At 36.1% G+C, this 22,285-nt stretch overlaps 1 protein-coding gene across 6 annotated transcripts in view; it reads left to right on the top strand.

Moving 5' to 3' along the window:
- LOC124162627 (TBC1 domain family member 19) overlaps positions 1-22,285 on the top strand; it is a 28,493-nt gene that overhangs the window by 4,820 nt on the left and 1,388 nt on the right. For 4 of the 6 annotated variants that reach the window (XM_046539217.1, XM_046539213.1, XM_046539214.1 and 1 more), the window contains 12 exons: positions 2,370-2,508; positions 5,636-5,723; positions 5,832-5,892; positions 8,118-8,238; positions 10,382-10,494; positions 11,177-11,251; positions 12,470-12,532; positions 13,848-14,010; positions 15,289-15,490; positions 17,298-17,484; positions 18,133-18,224; positions 20,487-21,765. In XM_046539217.1, coding sequence (XP_046395173.1) covers positions 2,370-2,508; positions 5,636-5,723; positions 5,832-5,892; positions 8,118-8,238; positions 10,382-10,494; positions 11,177-11,251; positions 12,470-12,532; positions 13,848-14,010; positions 15,289-15,490; positions 17,298-17,484; positions 18,133-18,207 — 1,287 coding nt within the window. In that variant the 3' untranslated portion in view covers positions 18,208-18,224; positions 20,487-21,765. Of the gene's footprint in view, positions 1-2,369; positions 2,509-5,635; positions 5,724-5,831; positions 5,893-8,117; positions 8,239-10,381; positions 10,495-11,176; positions 11,252-12,469; positions 12,533-13,847; positions 14,011-15,288; positions 15,491-17,297; positions 17,485-18,132; positions 18,226-20,486; positions 21,766-22,285 lie in introns of those variants that run through there. The other 2 variants (XM_046539215.1, XM_046539216.1) reach the window with 2 other exon arrangements.

Genomic DNA, 22,285 nt, shown 5'->3' with positions numbered 1-22,285 from the left:
CCTCCCACCTGAAATATAAAAAGGCAGCAAAAACTCAATCCTAACACTATTCCCTTGAAAAAGTGACCAACAGTCGGTCGCGAAACGTCGGGGCTATCTCCATCACGACATGCGGCATACACCCGTATGTGACTTATTTTTAATCATCATGAGCCGCGAAAGCTTCAATAAAGAAATCCTATCTACTCGTATAGAAACTAGGTCCCTGTGACGTCACGTGGAGTGGCATCGCATGAGTGTCAATCTGGCCTTTTTCAAATGCGGTTAAAATTGACCATTGCCATTTGTCTAAACTGGAATTTCTAAAACCTAATAATTTGTGTATTATGAATACACTAATGGTGGGTAACAAATCACAATCAATGCCTTTCGTTTTCTTTGACAAAGGAAACTACCCTATTCATTAGGCCTCATGATGTGGTCAGCCATGTTGTCCTGTCTTCTCCTTGGGGTTTTTAGAAGACTTCCATTTTCTCTTACCCTTCTTAGCTCTTTCCCATGACTTAAGGGGCTGATTCATTTTATCTTTATTGATCTAAGAGCCTTTCCAAGAAGATAATGAATCAACAATACAGGCATTACATTGGGTTCTGATGAACATCAATTTTCTAGAGGGGGGTCTTGGGAGGGGAATGGTTGTGCAGATAAATTTTGCTGAGTTGAGTTCTAGACAATTTATTTCTGAAGAAAAGTAGAAGATTTTGATGAAAGTAATGATATTTTTAAATGTTAACCCTCTTTAATTGTGGCCTAAGAAAAGGTTATTTTTCAAGTAGCATGTGCTATCTTTTACTTCTCGGCATAAAGTTCTAGCATTTAGATGGATTGTGTAGGTATGATCATTCCTTGCTTTTAACCCTTTCGGGCCGAATGCCACACCTGTCCGGCAAGGATTTTCTTCCATAAACAACGAATGCCACACTTGTACGGCATGAATTTTCCTAACCCACGGTCACTTTTTTTCGCCTGTGTGGCACAGGCCAAAAAAAGTGACCGTGGCGGACACAATAGACCCACAGACACAGTCGCCCCTCGTGATCCGCCTTAGCGCGAGCCCAGTCCCTCCTTCGGCCGCTGAGGTCGACCCTTTCCTATCCTCTCCACGCGGTCAACTACTGTTATTTGTAGTGTGTTTTCCAAAAAAATATTTGTTGCTTACTTTTGATATCCAATGCCATAAATGAATTCATCTTTTTTTGCTGACCACATGGAAATTTCAAACAAAATTCTAACGTTAATATCAACGGAGTTATAGAACAACTAGTAAATATACTAAATCCGTCTATATCAACATTAGAACTTCGTTTAAAATATTTGCACGCTCAGAAAAAAACACAAAATTCATTTTGAATGTAAAAAATCGATGCGAACAACAAATATTTGCATTAATATTTTAGCCAGTTGACCGCGGACTCGTCCTAGGAAGGGGCTTTTAATCCTTCTAGGGTCTGGGACAGAGGCCAAGGAAAGGGATCGGCGCCCCACTGAGTTGGGTCCAAAAATGGTAAGGGAGGGAACCACTGCCTTCAGTCGACGCGAAAAAGCTTCGTACAGGGGAGTAAAGAAAACTTTAAGAGACTCGCATTGAGGAAGAATTTCCCTCAACGAAGGTCCGGCGCGAAAGAGTTAAACTCACCTCATTGAGATGTGAAGTCTTCCACTCCTTCCCTGGGATTGTATTTTCCTGTCTTTATCAACCCTTATTGCAGTGAGACCACTGTTAAGTGATACTGTTGGAGTTTTATTAGAACAAAATTCACATGTACTAAAAACTTAAGCTTCAAAATGGATTGGTATTGCTCTTCATGGCTTCAAAAAAATAGGTTTAGAGCTGACACAATGGCATTTGAATGTGTATTCCATGCAGCAAGGTGAGCAATCAATTAGCGTGGGGGTGAATTTCAACCAGCTTGAAAATTCTTAAACCTCACTAAACTTAGAAAATTTTTATTCCCTGTGGGCGACATTCTGTGTAAACGGAATGAGGTTCACCACTTTTTGGTGTAATTTTAAAATGCCTAAGATGTTTTATGTTGTAATTAAGATGAGTTATGGTCTGTGCATATGGCAGAATGTTCAAGAGGTGCTTGGGTAATCAGCTCTCAGTGCCTTAGTGTACATCACAGCACACATAGTTTTTAAGAATAAAGCACCTATTTATTGTTCATATTTATAAGTTATATTGTAAAGAAATAATTTTCTGTGTTTATAGTGTCTCATATTTCAGTACCACAATACAGATTCTAAAGAAGTTAACTATTCTACGTACTTGATTTGAGATTGTTGTCATTTTTCATCTGTTATTTTTATTTCCTTGTCGCGTTAACGATTTTTGTATTGCGTTTTGATTTTGGACTACTAAATCTTAGATGCAGTGGGAAAAGAGGATACACAAATCTCTGAACTCCATGTGCAATGAAGTTTCTCAGCCACTATCTAGATTCAGAGTGGCTTCGGATAAAGATGAATTGGAAGACAAGTGGACTGAACTCAGCATCTATGACGTAGGTATGTTTATTAATGTCTGTCATTTATAGTCTCATATTGCTTCAGCTATATGTGTGTCTATGATGGTGTGCATATTATCTGTATCATATGATGAGGCATTTCTTGGATCATTCTTAAATTGTTTCCATTGCCAGTTATTCCAAACATGTCTATACTGTCTCTCTCATTCTTTTCTCTATTCACCCTTTCCTGCCTTTTCCCTTCTCAATATAATAAAGAGGTGGTATGGACTCAGTGTGGAGATGTCTAAGTGAGGAAAACTGAGCGACATAAAGCTGCTTGACTGAAAAAACATCTCAGGCATTTCCTGCTTGGTCGATGGTAAAAATTAGCAGTTATGTAGCATAGGCTGAGTGGAGACGTTATAATCAATTGGGATCTTGCTGGTGTTTTTTGGCTATCCAATCAGTTTCGGGATCAGTAACAGGGTTCCCACTCAACCATGAAAACCTTAAAACCGTGAACAAGCAGTGAATTTATTCATAAAACCTTAAGAATCTCTCAAACTTATAGAAAAAGGACCACAATTGATGGATCAAAAGAAAAATGATATTTCAATCATGTTTCAAGGTCAAGCCACGTACAGACACTATCTACACATTTATCTCCTCGCGTATATTCGAAGTGCAATTGTTGGTGCCTTGTGCCATGACGACACATTGATCTTGAGCCTGTGATTGGAAGACCGGCAAAAAAAGTGTTCATTAACCCTGGCAAAAAATCAGACACTTCTTTACTTCCCTACCTCACTGCTCCCTCCATTTTGCCACTCATAACCTTAAGCTACACCTAAATTTTGATATCGATAGGTGACGTCATAAGAAATAGCACTTTCATTGAATTCACGGCACCTGTCGTGGTTGATAAATTTTTAGATAACGTACAGGCGGTGATTGTTAGATCATCAATATTTCTGCCTAAAATGGCTAATCAACAATCCGTGAATTTGAGGATATTTAGACCGTGAAAACCTGGAAAAAACCGTGAATTTTATAATTTAGTTAGAGTGGGAACCCTGAGTTAATAAAAGAAGAGAGAGTTAGGTTAGAGAGGAAAAATTAAAACCGAGATACCTGTTACTCTATCAGCAACTGGAAAGAATTCTGAACGCCAGAGCCTAGTCAATGGTCCTCTATCTCAATAAAAGGAGCTATCATGAAGGATTATCTGTCTGCTACAGTTTTTTATTTACCCTCATTAGTGAAAATGAAAAAGCAGGAGCGATTTCCACAATTTTACATTTATTAATACTACCGGTTTCGCTTTTCAGCATCATCAGGTACCTGATGATGCTGAAAAGCGAAACCGGTAGTATTAATAAATATAAAATTGTGGAAATTGCTCCTGCTTTTTCATTTTCATTATGTCACGTTTCCACTCCATCTCGCCTGAAACCTCAGACTATACCCTCAATAGGATGGGTAATCCAAGCGGTACTGTATATATATATATATATATATTGATAGAAGCATTACCTTTTCAATTGATGCCAACTAGAATTCACAGTGGAAGAGGATGCCTGGATAGATCTCTTGGTTTAAGTAAATATAGCAAAATCAAGGGTGGTATTAAATTCTTAGCTGAGTAGTCTACAGTTGCTACTAAAATTAGCATTTTGTGCTGATTCTACTCTCTTTCATGCCCCCCATGTAAAAAATAGATACCTAGTTATTTTTATCATAGCATAGTAGGTTTGTAAAAATTGATGAGTGAAACTGTTAGTTCACCTCCAGTCCACTTATCACAAGAAATGTCTTATAGTGGCAAGACTCTAGTGAGTGGAGGGGTCATGGAGTTCAAAAAATGTTTGGTTGATAAATTGAAGTTAACCCCCCCAAAATATGGGCGATAGCCTACAATCATTCTTCCCCCCAAAATATTCTTATCTCTTAATGAAACTCCCCTGATAAGTGCTCTGTAAAAATTGGTATGCGAATAGGGTGGTTTCCTATTATTTTTTTTATTGCTTAATTGAAAGATTATTACTTCTGGTGTACGTATTTCACACTTTTATATTTTTAAATGACGATATCTATTTTTCGCGATTAAATGAAAAGTGAAAATTCTCAAGCGCCCGAAAACGCAATGGCTATGTATGAATGCCGGGAAATCTCCATGTGATTTCGTTCTGGTTCCTGCTCCTGCAAGTGAGGTGACTTTGGGGCGAGGCTTTGAGCGCTGATACGACGCAGGATGCTAGCAGGTAGCAGATTACTCTGCTAGCTGGTAGCGCTCGTCTTAAATAAGGATCATTTACACCTTATCAAATGAAGAAAACTTTCCGACCTTAGCCAGTTTTAATAAGTGATTACTAAGACATGTTTCCCTGAGTTCTGTGCCTCATGCATGAATTGGTCTCAGACGATGTAAAACTCCTGACTACTCGTATAGAAACTAGGTCGCTGTGACGTCACGTGGAGTGGCATCGCATGGGCGCCAATCTGGCCCTTTTCAAATGAGGATAAAATTGACCATTGCCATTCGTCTAAACCGGTATTTCTTAAATCAAATAATTTTTATATTATGAATACACTAATGGTGGTTAATGAATCGCAATCTATGGCTTTTGTTTTCTTTGATGAAGGAAACCACCCTATTGGTATTATCTGGTTACTGATGGCTGACATTGAGTTTTCAGGTCATCTAGGTTAGAAAAATCAGCTGACATTATGATTTCTGACTGGTCTCTCCTTCAAGGTAGCTTTTCAAGTAATGAAACTAGTTAGGCTACCTTGAGAATGAGTGATGAGTCAGAAATCAAAGTGTCAGCTGACCTTTTATTTCTTACCCTTAAAACTAAAATACTTAGGGTAGCTTGGGAACGGGTGTTAAGTTTGAGCCGGAAACATTCACTGACACAGTGGCAAGCGTAAGATCACTCGTATTAAGATCCAGAACAGTGTAAAATTATGTATGACCGTAATTTTAAAATTTTCTTTCATTAAGGCCACTATTCATGGTGAATGATCATGTCATCATTCATGGGATCATGAGAACAAAATAGAACTTGTTCTAACTTTCACTGAATGATCATGTGCAGGCAATTTTTTTCAGACATTCATGAGTTACTTGTGCTTACTTTTTCTTGTTTCATATCACATGCTTTTCCTGAATTCCTGCCAAAAAGACTTGAACCAATATCGTCCAGTGTATGCACCCAAGGATTTTCTTGAAGTTCTCCTATGCTTGAGAAGCCCTAACTATAGAAGTATTGAGTAAGTAAAGCTATGATTCTTTTGAAGCAAAATTTGCTAAATTATCACTGAATTGTGTGCAGTTGATTTGTAAAATAAAAAAAATATATATCATTTCTTGAATTGCAGTGGTGAAGGAAGCTGGGATTTTAGTCAATTGCCATTTAAAGTTAAAAATCTCTCAGAATTGGTGAGTTCAAAATTTACTAATCACTCTACTTTCAGTCTAAAATGCCTCTGATCGGTTATTTTTCTATTTATTACATAGTTAATGATTAGTAATAGATCTCATAGTTAAGTTTAGTATGTAGCCACTTATGCTGAAGTATCTCTTCTAACCAGTCTTCTTGATTTTCCTGTGCTATTGGGTTTTTTATTGTTCAAGGCTGTCAAATATTTTCCCCAGCATTTGTCAGCCATGAGCACTGTGGTATGCAGCAGCACCAAATCCAAATCTAGAAGAATTCTCAGCAACCACTGTAGAGGCCTTTACTCCAATTTCATCACTGCTGATATTTTATATCCTCTAGTCTTTATGTTGAACAATTTTAGCGTCCAGTTGTTGTCACTTTTAATCAGTTGATAGTACGCTAAATGGAAATGATTACCATCCTGTAAGAGTTGGGGCAAATTTACTAAATCATTGTTAGCATTAACCCTTTTGTGCCGTACATTGGGTGGAGCCGATGGGAATTTTCAAACCCATAACACCTGACGTCGGGTATAGCTGTCTTGGATTTTTCAACGCAAATGAGCGGACGTCAGCTCTGCATTCAGGCCTGGCATAGAACCCAGCTTAGTGAGCCCTTAGGGCCACTCCCCATGCAAAAGAGCCCGACCCTCCCACTCATTTATGATCATCCTCACCACAGGAATCCGTTGGAAAGTGGTTATATTGTCAATAGTTTTTTTCAATGATATATCTTGTTGCATACTATAATTTTTTTAATACTTTGAAATCAATTCTTCATTTTGTTCCGTGTGTAAGCAATTTTTAAATGAAATGAAAGCGTTAAAAATAGTGGACTTCCGGACTGATAGCCTTGTACCTTTTATTTACTAACTTTGTTGTTATTAACGCTGGAAATCCATTTAAAATTCCACAATGCTTAAAAAAATGTTAGTACAGTGCAACCTCGATATAACGACACCCCACGGTGCACTAGTAAACACTCGCTATAGCGAATTGTCGCTTTACCGGAGGTGGAGCAAATAACAGCCTATACACCTGTTTTGAACAGATACACAGGAACAGGGCGACATATAAACATCTATCCGATAAACGTAAGCATAAATCCAGACGAAAGGCGATGTTTTTTTGCATCACTAAATTTCCTTACTCAAATAACGACTAACTATTCAAACAATTTATAAGCGCCGCACTGAATAAAAATCATGCAAAGTATTGGTTCGTCAATCATTATATTTATCGAACGACAGTTTACCACATAAATTTGAGACTGAGCACTCCATTAACTTCATTTCTAACAGATCGCTAGCAATTACAGAGGTTAAGGAGTCTTGATAGAAGTCTTCCGGCGGTGAAACCTTCGCTATGGCGAGAGCCAACACCGAAAGGGTCTCGTAAAAACGAATTTTTTAACACGCTTATTATAGGGTCAATTGACGGTGCATCGGCTATCTCTCGTAATAGCGGGGGTGTCGCTATAGCCCGTACTCGCTTTAACGAGGTTCCACTGTAATTCTTTTAGAAGGGTAAATTATTGGAAATCAAATGCGATGTTTGGTTGAAAAAAACATTGGTAACGCAATAAGTTGACTGTGGGTTCGTGCTTTGATATGGTTAGAGGGTATAGTCCAGTGACTAGGGTAAAGGACGTGTGCCCCATTGAGATGGGTCCCAATTCTGAGGGATGAAAATACCAGGGCAACTCCACCCCAAAAAAGAGCTCCGTACAGAGAAGTATAAAATATTCTAATGCTACTTGTAGTACAGAAAACGTTTTCAAATTGTAGGCGACGGTAGGAAAGGGTTAATGGTTATAGTTCCAAAGAGTCTCTAGAGAATTACATGTTTCATCTCCAACCTCCTGTGTAAGTGTGGAAGGCATGCCTATCCTATTTTCTCAAAACTTTAGATACCTATCACAATACATAACTGTGTTCTTCTTCAGCATACAGTGATCCATAGTTTCCTGTCTTATCCTATTCTTCTTCGTACTTCATTCTTCTCCTTCACCGACCATTTTATCTTCAGCGACCTCCTTCAGTACCTAATCTCGAGGGCCTCTTTTCTTTTCTGATCAATTTTTCTGATGGTCCAAGGTCTAAAATATAGCCACTTAGCCGATTTTCTGACTCGTTGGTGGGATTTTTGGCAAATGCTACACATTAAAAAATTTAACCTCTCACCTCACGATTTGAAACCTTCAATAATATTACTTTATATTGCAGAAGTCATTGTACCAAGATATAGCCCGTGGTGAACCATTACTAGGAGTCAACCCAGATATGCCTGCATCAAGCAGCCTACATCAGACATTACTGGATGAAAGAATTGCATTAGGAGAAGTAGGTGAGTTTAGATCAGAAAAATCAATAACGCTCCCTGTAATGTACCCAACTTCCTGAATTATCCTAAAATTTTCTTGTTGATGTAGTTATCTCTATTTGCTAATTTTTGAATGGTTTATCAATTAGGTGTTTAATATCACTCTGAAGGTAAACAAAAATCGTCATGGATAAAATGGTTCATAATTTTTAAATCTTCTAACACATACTAAGTTTGTAAAAATATACTGGGTGTTGAGTCTATCCTAATTATTTCATTCTAAACTGTTAAAGGTTCCTTTGATATGACTGTTGTTTTTAAATCAACCTTCATTTTTTTACATACCTCAAAGCTGCTAGCACTGCTGCCAGTGTAGCTGTTGGGAATTACTAAAGGATGGAATTGTCATCCCAACCTTTAGTAATTGCAATGTGCCTGTCTTCTTTCTCAATGTATTCCTTTCAATTTTTTTAATGATTCAAATTTTCATAGTATAATACCCAGGAATTGTTGTAATTTTTTAATTCCATCGGTTAGTATTGTGTTCTGTGTGAAATGCAGTGGAAGCCCTGTATACTGAGGACGGCATATTGCGATAACCACATTATAATGAGTGATAGTATTTGTAATGCCAAATGGCCTTAGCTTTATGTGCGAATTAAATCGGAAATAGTGATGCCAAAACGTTCCCTCCGTGAAAGATGCTTGTTATTGCAACATATGTATATCTTTTCAGGGCGATGAAACGTTGAGCGAACGTAAACTACAGTGGAAGCACATTTTAGCAAATTTGACATATAGCGATAATCGTACTATAACTATGGGTTACCAGTTTACCGTCAAAAGGCCTATGTCTAACAGTAAAAATACAGATAGAGCGAGGTCTAAATATCTCTGCAACGCTATGTACTCAGTATTGCGAGGCATAGGTATCTCTACAGAGCAGTGCATTAATATTAATGTAGAAAGTCATCGGTGTCACTCATTTTAGCGGTGACGGCAGAAAGAATAACTTCAGAAAGAGGTGCACGAAATTTATTTAGTCAGCCAATAAACAACTAAGCATCACAGATATAATACGTAACTGTGCTGATTAAATCTGTATGCACAACTCAACTGAATGATCTCTGAGCTTGCGGGTGCAGAGCCTATAGAAGATCCTTAACATTGAAGGGGACATGACTTTGTGCTGGGAGAAGTCTCAGTCTGAGCACTGGGCTGTCAATGGTTGATTAGGAGCTGTGCTCAGAGCTCGCCAAGACTGCATGCCAGAGCTATGTTTAATTCTCCCAAATGTCGAGGTTGATCCGATTTCGCCATGTGCTCTGGGACCACGCCCAGCTACGACGACTACGATTTTAGCGAGGCATCAATAACTTTGGGTTCAAATTTTTAGCTAAAGGTAATTACTGATTTGAAAAAAATGTGTTTGTAAAATTGTCCCAGTTGGTATTGCAGTGGGAAAAGTCACAAAAAGACTTTCTGTTGCTAATGTAATTAGCATATACGTAATTATAGCTATTTAAGTCTAACAAAAGGTTACTGTTTATTCTGCCTGGCTCATTATTCCTTTCTCATGTCAGGTATTTAATGAAAATATTGATACATTTGCATTTCTGGTATTGGCTCTTTCCTACGGGTTCTAGGAACGAGTTCCAAAATTGTATAGATGTAATTTGGAATGAGGTATGGAAGGTCGTAGTAACTTGGGGAAATAGGAATCTGGATTTGATTTGGTGAAATGAATCAGGATCTAATGTTTTTATTAGACATTCTCCGCAGATAATCAGGATTTATACTTTCAAATACATAGTTTGTGTAAAAAAACTTACAATAGGTTGAATACCATATCCTCTTATGTAGTCATCTCATGCCTTTAGTCACCTCAGCTACCTGTGAGAGCTAGAAATATATGTATTTATTTTTTAATGAGGAGAAAGTTTGAGTTATTTTATATTGTACCTGAACTGACATAAATTAGAGTTGTATGCCATGAAAGGATATCATTGACCAGAATGAGATGAGGAAAGAGAGAACCCATTTATGCTGTGTAATCCATGCCATTATGACTCCCTCACATTTACCTCTCCCTTATTTAATTCATTATTATCTTTTATTGGAAATTGATGATTGTGAGGTGGTGAGATTATTTAATATTTTTCTTCAGTGTTAACATCTAATCACGCTCCTGTGGCTCAAGAATTCCTTAAACGAGGATGTCCTCAATGCTTAAGGGGAAGAATGTGGGCCCAGGTCCTTGGCACAGAAGTAAAAGAGCAGGTATGAGAACTTGTCCTTATGAAAAATTACTATCATTCCTCAAAATCTCAAGTATTCAATAGCATTTTTCCCTTGAAATTCATTTGACAATTATTTTTATTTCAATATGTATTTTCATTATGTGTAGTTCTTATTGAGTTAATTTTATCATTTTTTCTTTATTGGGCTTCGTATTTGCCTAGTACATAGATAATGAATGGGCATGAAATTTATAAATAAGGGAATTGGGATAATATGCTGCTATTCATCAAACTGATTGCAGTATTGCAACTGTAAAACATCTTCGAAATAAAGCATGAAGGTGAAGCAGGATTTATTTGGACTTGACTGATTCAAAACTTACTCTAAGGCAACCTAAAGAGTGGCTTCTAACTGCTTTCTCGTAAATTTTACTTTTTCAGTGGCTTGTTCAGAAAATTCACTTAAGGCTTTAACACGGTAGTGAATTTATGTAGAGGTTAATTTAAATTTTGCAAGTATATATTTCCATTTAATTTCCAAACTATTATGTATCAACATGATTTATAAGAATTATTAATTGTAGATTGTTAGAACTACAATTATGTGTAGGTGATTTGTGTGCAATGTATCTAGTTTGCTAAGCCTGCTTTGGTGATTTGATTTTATTTTGGCTAATGCAGTCAGAGTTAGTTATTATTAATTAATTTCTCTTTATTTTCAGCATGTCGAGTATTTTGGGGAGCTTAAACAAATGGTTTTGCAGTATGACATGATGCTGGACAAATTAATTTTTAAGGTCTGTAGTAATTCTTTTTATTATTTTGCAAGCTGTGGGAATTTAAGTTCATTTTGATGATAATTATGTTTATTCAAATATCTCATGTACCAAAGTATGGCAAATCATAATTTTACAGGTTATCCTAAAGCTTGGAATATTTTCACATTGTGTACATTTTGATTTACTGAATGGTTTTTATTCTTTGATTTTCCAAAGTATCTTACCTGATTGATGATTTTTTCAGTATAGGAAACCCTATATCAATGCCTATTTTTTTAGATTCCAATCTTTGTCAATGGTCCCAAGTAGGTACATATATACATATTTGAAAAGTTTTTGTTGCCCGATTGTCTCTGGATGGGTTAGCTGGAGGGTGGGGAGGGAAGGGCTTTGTTTTAATATGTTCTCTAGATGGCTGAAGTAATTTATTATTATTATAAGCATAAGAGTCTTGAATCAAAATGATTTTTTTGGTTTAGAAAATTTTATTTGATTCATTGCCAAAAAAATTGGTCTTACCAATTTCCAAACAATGCCATAAGCGTAATTTTTTGGAGAGAGTATCAAGTGGGAACAAAAAAACTGTATTCATTCATGATTTTGGTGTGTATGATCTATAGATAATGCAATGGTCTGATGTAAGGGAAATTAAAATGACTAGGTAATTCCACAAAAATTAATAATCATTTCAAATGTAACTACTGCTGTTGCTCAAGAGACAATGTTTTACTTAATGCTTAGAGTGCAGGAACATTTTTGTATGTTTTGCACGCTGACTGCGGCACTTACCCAAAATTTTTATTGCTACCGGGATATCTTGCACTTTCCCTCACCATAAAGATTGTTAAGGGGCTTAACTCTAACAGACAAGCCTTCATGGCAGGGGGTGTCTCCAGCACAGGGGGTCTCTTCTGCACTGGCTGGCAGCTAAAATCGTGAACTCCTGCAGCCCAAGGGTTGATGAGCTAATTTTGGGAACATTTAACCCTCTATAAATGTTAATTGAATGATTAATATTGACTCTTTACGTTTATCTGACATTTGAGTGGATGTAATTGTGTCAATGCATATGTTGGCATTCATAATCACCTAGTATTGGATTAAAAATGAATTGATCTTAATAAAAAATACATATGTATGTACTATATAGGTATTTCTCAGAACTTATGCGTATATTGAACTTCTTTCAATAAAAACTGTTTCTGTGTCAATTTCTTAAAATATTTCTTATTTCAGGATGTGCAGCTGACTGCATCAAACGATGATCAGTACTTTGTGTTTGAAGATGTCCTTTACCAGGTTATTATTGATTTTAACCATTCATTCACTCTATTTAAGATTGTCGTATAATTTTGAATAAGGTTCTGTATCTCTAATTAGGTTTCAAAGAAATAGTTGTAGTTGGTGATGGCACCATTTATTCTCTCTATTTAAGATTGTCGTATAATTTTGAATAAAGTTCTGTATCTCTAATTAGGTTTCAAAGAAATAGTTGTAGTTGGTGATGGCCTTTTTACCAAAAAAAGTCAAATGGAATCCACTAAAAATAAGATTACTCGGGAAATGAGCTATGAACTTCAAAAAAAGATTTTCTACATTTGAAATTGAAAATGAAATGTTCTTTATAAATTACTGCATTTTCTATAAAAATCCTAAGTTAAATTTCCATGACATCCGAGATACCTCTTCAAAAGAAGGGGGAGTAGAAAAGTGATGTATCCTAGAGGGACATCTACTGTTAGTGAAATACAGATGCACCTGAGACAACCTTTTACAATTATAAGTGCCGTAAACTCTTCATACCAATCTGCTCCTCCAGATGTTAGTTTTTTGAGTCATTGCACCTAATTTACCAGAGATAGATGAAAGCTGTGAAGCTTCCTCAAGCTGAGGGTTAAACCTCTGTTTTAGTAACAGCGATGACTGTGTGAAATATTTTGAAATACCCGTGTGGGTGGGATATTTTTACTGAATTTAATGATGAACTAGTGCAGGAATTGATGCTATGCCCTTGGTATCTAAAATGAGTACATATACATATGGTAGTAGACTGTATTTTCCATAAACATTTTTAGATCTTATGGTTCCCGCTAAGCTGTTAGTCAAAGTTATGAGAGATCACATATATTATATCTTATGTTTAAAAATTTACTCTGAAAATTTAAACTAACAAAAAATTTATTATTAACACTAATTCAATTACTTGTGCTTAATTAATGACCATCACTGATTGAAGGAAGTGCATCCAAAACCTCTACATATATCATAGCCCAATAAGTCCAGTTATTGGCAGTACTCAATATATTTTGTAATAATATACATAATGGCTTTTAGAAATTTGCTTCCTTTCCTGCATTCAAGTCTCCCTTCATTTTTAAAGATACCTTTAGAGAATATTGTTAGCCTTGAATACTAAAGTTAAAAAATGTGAATATTAGTCAAGTGTGATTAATGCATTCATGACAATTGGTATTTACCAGTCTTGTATGTCTTACTTCTAGGGTTATCATTTAATTAATCTTCTTTCATTTTTTATTATTTTTCATCCCTCTAAATTCCAAAATTGTGTGATAATATATCAAAATTGTTACTGATTTATTTCATACCTTTGTAGGTTATGTTATGTTTCTCCAGAGATACAGAAATATTGTCTGTATTCTACAACAGTTCAAGCAACCCTCTTCATGCTATTCTTAAAGGAAAGCAAGCAACTCCTGAAAACACAGTCATTTACCCTCCTAGTGGTGTTATTCCATTTCACGGCTTCACCATGTATGGTATGTACGTTTTGGAATTTAGGGCATACTATTTCTCTATATATAGTGTTTTAGATTCCATGCTTACCTCTGCATCATATTGACCACAGTTTTCATGATTCATGATGCCAGTGGCGGTTACAATTGGAGGGCGCCGATGCGCACCCCCCCCATTGCGGGGCCGCCCGCATTGCCTAACATTGCAGAACCACAATTGTAACTTTTTATTTCATAAAATGGCACTGTCTTGTACATGGGTATTATCAAATTAAATAACTTTTTCTTAAACTTTGCATGTGACTTATTCATTTGTCATTACTACAAAAGTAAAGGTAGCTCAAGATGTCTTTTTCGCCCCCTCCCCTTTAGTTTTTCCTGTATTTGTTACTGCATGATGGTGTAACTGGTGCATCAGTTATAAAATTACTTTGGACATATAAGTGGGCCTGTTGCAACATTAGGGAAACTTTTATCAAGACGGTTAGATAAATCTAGAGAACATGTTGGAAGTATGAACTTCCATGAAATATGCTGGATATTTTCGGAGGAATCTGCAATACTTCAGGAGGTGATCAAGGGTGTACACAGGATCAAAACTAGAGGGGGGCAAGCCATAGTAATTCAAGTCATAACACAGAAAAGGTTATGAAACCAAAATTTCAAGAAAATTATAACAGCGCTTTAATGGTTTTTAAAATTATTATTTCGGAGAAAATATTTTTATTTTGATTACATGTTTAATATTAATATCTCTTTTGTTGTATTTAAAGAAAATTTGTTCATAAAATTTGTTTCAAAATTAATTTACTTTTGCTTCTTGGAGAGGAGCTGTCCTCTCCTACCTCCCCCCTGGGTACGCCCATGGAGGTGATATGGCAGAAAATTTTAAGCAGTTTTTGTCCTTAAAAAATGGGGTCGCAACTCCTTAGTTACTTAGCTATGGCAACGCAAATATTTTGTTGCATGCACTTTGCAGTTGAATATGAAAATGCTGAATAACATTATTTGCAGTGATGCAAGTGATCTAAAACTTGTGCTAATTGTGCTTGAGATATTTTTAATTCATTTTATGATATTCACAAAGAGAATGGTACCTTATTTTTATGATGGACTCCAAATAATTGTGTGATTTAAATGATGATTTGGTGTTGTTTAATGCCTATACAGTCCTAAGTTCTTGAATAATTTTTATTTTAATTGTTGCCTCAACCATTTATGTATTTATTTGGTGAAGTTTAAAGAAAACCTGCGAGAACTTTGCATCATCATTAAATATTTTTGTCTTTCTTTCTTAAACAGCTGCTCCATTTTGCTATATGTATGATGATCCTGTGGCACTTTATTATACATTCCGCGCCTTCTACACCCGTTATTGGTTCAGATTGCATGAAGTGTCATCCCATGAGCAAGGCATTCTTTGTTTGTGTCTTCTGTTTGAGAGGCTTCTCCAAAGGCACGAACCTCAGCTTTGGTTTCATTTCCGATTCATCAGCATTCAGCCGTAAGTTATTCTACTCATTTATGAATGGTGGATTTCCTCATGAATTTTCTTGCCGTAAATCTCATACTTGTCGAAAGCATGTGAATAATGTTGATTAATCCAGAATAAATACAAGTGAATTGTGAATTTTGAAAAAAAAAGTGTGACTCATTGCATATCAGTCATAATAAAATAGAATTTTTGGACTAATTTTTGAGTGATTAGCAAATGAATGTTGTAATTGTAGTCTAATCATGTTAGCTATATGAAAGTGTCACAGTGGTTCAGTGAGTAATATAAGAAATGTTTGGTATAACCTATCCTGAGATTTACCTTGAAAGATGATGGCTTGGTGGTGTAAGTGGTTGCATATCAGAGTGGTGATTGGGATATCTGGCTTTAAATCCTGGCTAAGACATATACATACATATTTTTCATGGCAAATTTCATCTTTGGTGCATATAAAAGTGTAAGAGTTGAATTACCCACATTAGTAACCGCAATTTTTTCACCGTGATGGATGTCATCTATGATGGCAAATATTATTGTTAATGATACGTCTGTGGCAGTGGCATAGCCAGGGTGGGGTGTAAGGGGTCCGGACCCACCCCTCCCCCCAAAATATAAAAACACAATTATTTCCTTCATAAAAGAAAACAAAATATTGAAAAATCATGAATGTACAAAATATTTCTCGAACAAATGAAGTTTTTTTTATTATTATAATGGTGAAAATTAAATGAGAACACATTACTTGTTACCCTGTTTTTCAAAATTTTTCCCCTCTGGTTTTGGATCCTCCCCTCCCCTCGAACAATATTTCTGGCTATGCCACTGTTCTGTGGGAAAAGTGTTTTTTAATAGTGCAGTTGCGGCAATACCTCCTTAAAGAACAATCCTTTTTGATACTAATATCCTTGTCCAGCATAAAATGATTGAAAATTCCATGATTTTTTTCAAATTATGTATTAGTTATCAAAAAAAGAATATTTCTGAGCATGGTCGTAGGATTAGATCTGAAAGTAAATGAAAGCCATGTTAAAATAAAGCTTTGCTTGAACTGTGTGATGATGGTGCCACTTCGGACATTCTAATGAGGAATCAGCGTCTCAGAAAACCAGGTTTTACTAAGTTTTTCTCTGCAAAGAGGACCCAAAAGTAATGGAAATAGCTTGGGGGGAGTGGGGGTGAGGAATCGGGTTCCAAGCAATGAATTTTTTTGTATCAGTGTGCAAAGCCTAGTTGCTCTGAATGCATCTGTTCGTCCGTGGGATTTTTTCCTGTAAACCAACATTTTCTGTTATAGCAAAAATGCATAATTGCAGACTACCGGAAGCAATGTGCTGCTGCAAAACTAGCTGTGGTCATTCAAGTTGTGACTTTTTTGCACAGAAAAGGTTATTGCAACCAAAATTTTAAGGAAGTTATCACAGCAATTGTATTAGTTTTTATAATTATTTGCTTGAAAAAAAATAATGATTTTTATTTTAGTTCCATGTCTTATACTAATATCATTTTTCTTCAAAAGGAAAATTTGTTCATAACTTTTGTTTTGAAATAAATTTATTTTCGCTTCTAGGGGGGCAGTTGCCCCCCCTCTCATTCTCCCCCACTGCCACCCGCTGGGTAAGGCCATGGGTACAACATATTGTCACTTCCAGTGGACATCTAGTCTTAGTAAAATTTAAATTCTTATTTCATTTACCTATATTGATGAGAGTAATATTTATCTCTTCAATGTATTAAATAATGGTTGTTACCAAAAATTAGTCATGGTCATCTATTGGTTTGCTTTTTTTAAAATAATATCTCTTTCCCCTTCTTACAGTGTACAAGTTGTTTTCAAGTGGCTCATGAGAGGATTCAGTGGGCACTTGCCACCTGAGCAGCTGCTTTATCTGTGGGATTTGGTGTTGGCATATGACTCTCTGGAAGTTCTTCCCCTATTGGCTGCTGCAATATTGAGTTTTCGCAAGGACAGTTTGATGGCAGTTGACACTCTGCCAGCTGTTGAAGTAGGTTTAACATATTATATATGGAAATAAGTTATTTTATAGCTGATGTAACATAATAATATTTATACAAATGCATTTATGTATATTGAAGTGCATCTGTTTACATGTATATACAAGCAATGATTGGGGTGGATTTTGGATTTTCTTGAGAGAGTCCCAGCTGTTGGTTTTGTAGATGCATTGGGAAGAGGGGAGGGCAGAGGTAAGCCTATTTCAACAAGGATAACCATGATGAGAGTTAGATGACTATGCTTATTAGGGAGTATTGAATCGCAAAACTATAGTTTCATAAATGAAATAGTTTGGAAAATTTTAATTTTCGGATCAATAATGAGTGTGCAAAATCAGAATTCTGACATACTAGTTTATCTTGTGCCTGACTAAAAGGCCATAGAAAACTGCATTGTTTTAGCTAAGATAATTCTTTTGATGGAGCATTTATACATTTAAAACTTGATCAGGTGCCTGCAAGGAAAATATTTTGGGGGAGGGGGGCTGAAGCCCACCAATCCCTCCTACCTCCTTAGCTTTGTGCCTGGATGAGCATACATATTATGTGGGCATTTCCTTTTCCAAGTCATATTTTTCCTAATTGGGTGGCTTATGCATTCCACTTTTCCTTCATTTTGAAACATCTCATATTTATAGGCAGTATTGGCAGACCTCTCATCCCTCTCAGTTATGCCACTGCTGCAATTGACTCTTATGAAGGACAGCATTTAATCTACCTGAAATGTGAGGTGAGTAAGCATAATAATTATAAGATCAGTTTGCTCTGGTAAATATATTTTAGGTGTAGATAGATTTGTCCGATTTTATTATGTAGCTAGTAGTACATATATGCGACTTGCATGGGGGGAGGGGGGGAGAAGGGTGAAACTTGCTTTACTCATTGTGTTAAAACTTGTCCATGCTGTTGAATGTCACTTCTGTAATGATTATCTGCTAGATAGCAACTCGAACAGTCAGCCTTATTAAGCATGCATGTATGAGGAATCCAACAGGAAAATGCTTATTTTGCAATTTACTTTCAATTTTCTTGGCTGAAACAAGGACCATATATGTACTTACATATTTATGCCTTGTTAGTGTAACTTTTTCAACTACGACTTCCATTCTTAAGTTATTTTATACCTTCCATAAGCAAGGTGGACCTATAGAACACCCCTGTGCATTTTTCAAAGCTAACACTCTCGAGAGATGAATTATTACCTTACTATTAATGTTACTTTATACTAGTAAGTATGATTGGCCAATAATCATGTAATTGTTTAACATAACTGAATTTTACTTCAACTTAATGCGTTTACTTGAATGCAGATTAGAAATTGCAATTGACACATTTCAAAAAGTAGACTCTTATGCCAAAACTTAGAGTTTGTGAGTGTTAGTTAATAATTTTTCAATGCTGAATTTCAATGATAATTATAGATGGTATTAATGATATACTCTGGGGAAAATTTTTCTTTGTCAAATATATGAATTGCAGCTGGTGTTACTTTTGCTGTGAAATTCAGCCTAAATTTACTTTAATACATTCACTGCGGAGCACGTCAATTGACGTGATCCCATCCAAGCCAAGATACGGACTGATCAGATAATAGGGAAGTTTCCTTCATCAAAGAAAATGAAATGCATTGATTGCTATTTGTTACCCACCATTAGGGTTTTCATAATATACTAATTATTTGGTTTTAGAAATCCCGGTTTAAACGAATGGCAATGGTAAATTTTAACCTCATTTGGAAAAGGCCAGATTGGTGCCCATGCGGTTCCACTCCACATGACGTCACAGGGACCTAGTTTCCACATGAGAGGATAGGAGTTTTACATCATCTGAGATTACCAATGCATGCATGAGCCACAGAGCTCAGGGAAACATCTCTTAATAATCACTTATTAAAATTGTCTAGGGTCAGAAAGGTTCCTTCGTTTGATAAGGTAGTAATAATCCATATTTAAGCCAAGCGCTACCAGCTAGCTGGGTACTCTGCTACCTGCTAGCATCCTGCATCGTATCAGCGCTCAAAGCCTCGCCCCAAGGTCACCTCACTTGCGGCAGCGGGAATCAGAACGACATCTCAAGGAGTTTTCCCAGAATTCATACTTAGCCGTCGCGTTTTCGCACGCTGGAAAATTTTCACTTTTCATTTAATCGCGAAAAATAGATATTGTCATTTAAAAATCTAATTGCATGAAATGCGTTCTCCAGGAGTAATAATCTTTTGATTTAGGCAATAAAAAAATAATAGGAAACCACCCTATTGACGTGCTCCGCTGGTCGGCCTTTCTCTGCATCCGTACGTGACTAATATCCACTTCCAAGTCTTTCGATCATGTGCATGGCCTTCAGCAAGCTTCCCTCTTTCAACCCATATGCACCATTTGTAAATAGCAGTACATATTTGAATGGGAGTTATGGTGGGAAAACCTCTCTCTATTTTTGTTTCTTATTTTATCGGCTGATCCTGACGACGTTCATGAAAATCGGGTCTGCATTGAATGTGTTAAAAGGGAAATAACTTGCACTCTCCTTTAACATTTTTGTCATTAGAATCATTCAAAATCCTATTATCTTGAGCTTTAGGATTTTTATCAGGCCAATACACCTGTAAATTTTCTGTGTTGCCATTATCAGTTCAGTATTGTCCAGCAAGCAATTCAGCTGTGTATTCAAGTAAATGCATAAATACTGCAGTTGTAGCTGTAAAATGAAATATTTTAGAATCATTCTTTCATAAATTTATATTTTTTTTCACAAGAAGCATGCAAGGGTCATAGTGGCACAGAAGCCATTTTTGATTCCTCCCCATGTTTACATTTGCCAACCTGATGGCTTCTTGCCAACATTTTTTGAGTAATCTAAGCATCACAGTGCCCATCAAAAGTCCTTTGCTGAACAGCTAGTGTTGTACACTATGTGGCACAGCAAAAAATAAAACCTAGTTTCCAGGTAGTTTTATTGTTTGCTGCGAAAGTGTAGCATTTATTTATATTTGCAGGATGGATTTCAAGAAGAAAAGGAGGCATGTTTTCATGGTAAGAGTGATGAGAGGATTATTTCCCATTTGTGACTAACATTTATGTTCATTTGTCATCAGAGACATGTAGCATTTATTTTTTTCTGTAAGGATATCCGAGAGAGCATTGCATGTGATAAGGAGGCATTTACATATGAATAGGAAAATGCTGTTGAGAGGATTTTTATGTAAGAGTGTAAAGGGTAACTAATGAATAGTCTGATCTGGAATGTAGAGCTTTTACATTTTGTAAACTTGGATGCAGACAAAATAGGTACAAGGAAAGGCTTGAGGCTTTTTCTTGTACCCCTGAGGTCAGAAAAGGTGAGCTAGAGGCAGATATGTAAGAGGTTGAGAGAGGTTGAATAAGGCAGGGAGGAAAAGGAACAAGGGGAGGGTAGATGTCTATGTCTACATACTATCCAGTGTCTCAAGCTGGCTCAAAAGACCTGTGGCACATGTTGGGTGGGGAGAGGAAACTTATAGATGAAATTCTTAGAAGACAGAAGGTTTGGATGTAGGGAATCCTAAGTAGAGAGGGGATGTTAAAATCCCTCGGAGTGGTGAGATGGTAGGTAATTAGGAAAGGTGTAGGAAGAGAATAATATTTATATGTAGATGGAATGAAAGGAAAACAATCTGGGGTGTTTTTCAATATACTCCATTTGAACCTACCTAAATTGGTATTATTATTTTATTCTTTATCAAATATTTACGTATTGTGAAAGCTGATTAGGATCAACTTACCTATGATCATAAATATTGGAGATTACCCAGATTCCTTGCGATTCCCAACAAATAAGCTATAAGTGATTCTTAGGGTTCTTGAACTTGCAGGGTGTGAACACTCAGGACGGAACCATTTTAGTACCAGATAAGTAAGACTAGACTGGCTGGTGTAATATTAACAATTTACTGCTTAAAAGATGATCATGTGAAGCCAGCTTAAATCAGGACATACATGAGTAAAAATAGTTACCTCAAGAAGTTCATCGAGCTCTAATAGAATTTACTCTTGCTCACTACCCTAAATAGGGTAACTTTCTTCCCATTAGAGAGACCACATCCTCTCAGTAAGTTGAAGAATGGCATCAAACCAGAATTTCATGCATTTCAATCAGCCATAAGTTGTTATTGTCAGCAGAGACATTCCTAGCCCAATATTGTATTATAGATTTATGAAAAAATGTATAATAGATTTTCTCAAATTTCATGTGAATTCCATTTAGTAATGAAAGTTAAAATAAATTTTTATCATATATGCAGTTATTGATTTATAATAAATAATATTTTTTGCTTTAATATTGGCTTTCTAGTATGTAGTAAAGTACACCTTCATTTAAAAGGCTTATCTACCAGTGTTATGGGAAGCATTGAACATATGATGGTGCTGGAGATAATACACCATAGGTATAGATACTGTAAAGGTAAACTAGATATGAAACTAAAGGAAAGGAAGTGACCAAAATATTTCACAAAAAATATGGACAGAAACATGAACATCGTTATTCAAATTTACTACATTCCAATCTTGTACCTAAATTTCAAGGAGGGAAAACTTTTATTTTTACAGGTGACAGGTAATGAGTGTGTTAATGCCAGTACTTTTTAAACTAATATTCAAGTTAATGATGTTGATGACAAGATATCCTATGGCAGGAGCCTTGGGAAAAGAATTTTTGGTGCACATTTGTGAGCATAATGTCTTTGATTCTGTAGCATTTTCTACATAGGTGTATGAAACAGTGTTCAACTTAGGTAATGATCACTGCTATAAATAA

The sequence above is a fragment of the Ischnura elegans genome, chromosome 7 (genome assembly GCF_921293095.1).
Source record: "Ischnura elegans chromosome 7, ioIscEleg1.1, whole genome shotgun sequence".
NCBI lineage: Eukaryota > Metazoa > Arthropoda > Insecta > Odonata > Coenagrionidae > Ischnura > Ischnura elegans.
This window is presented reverse-complemented; position numbering and strand designations above follow the sequence as displayed.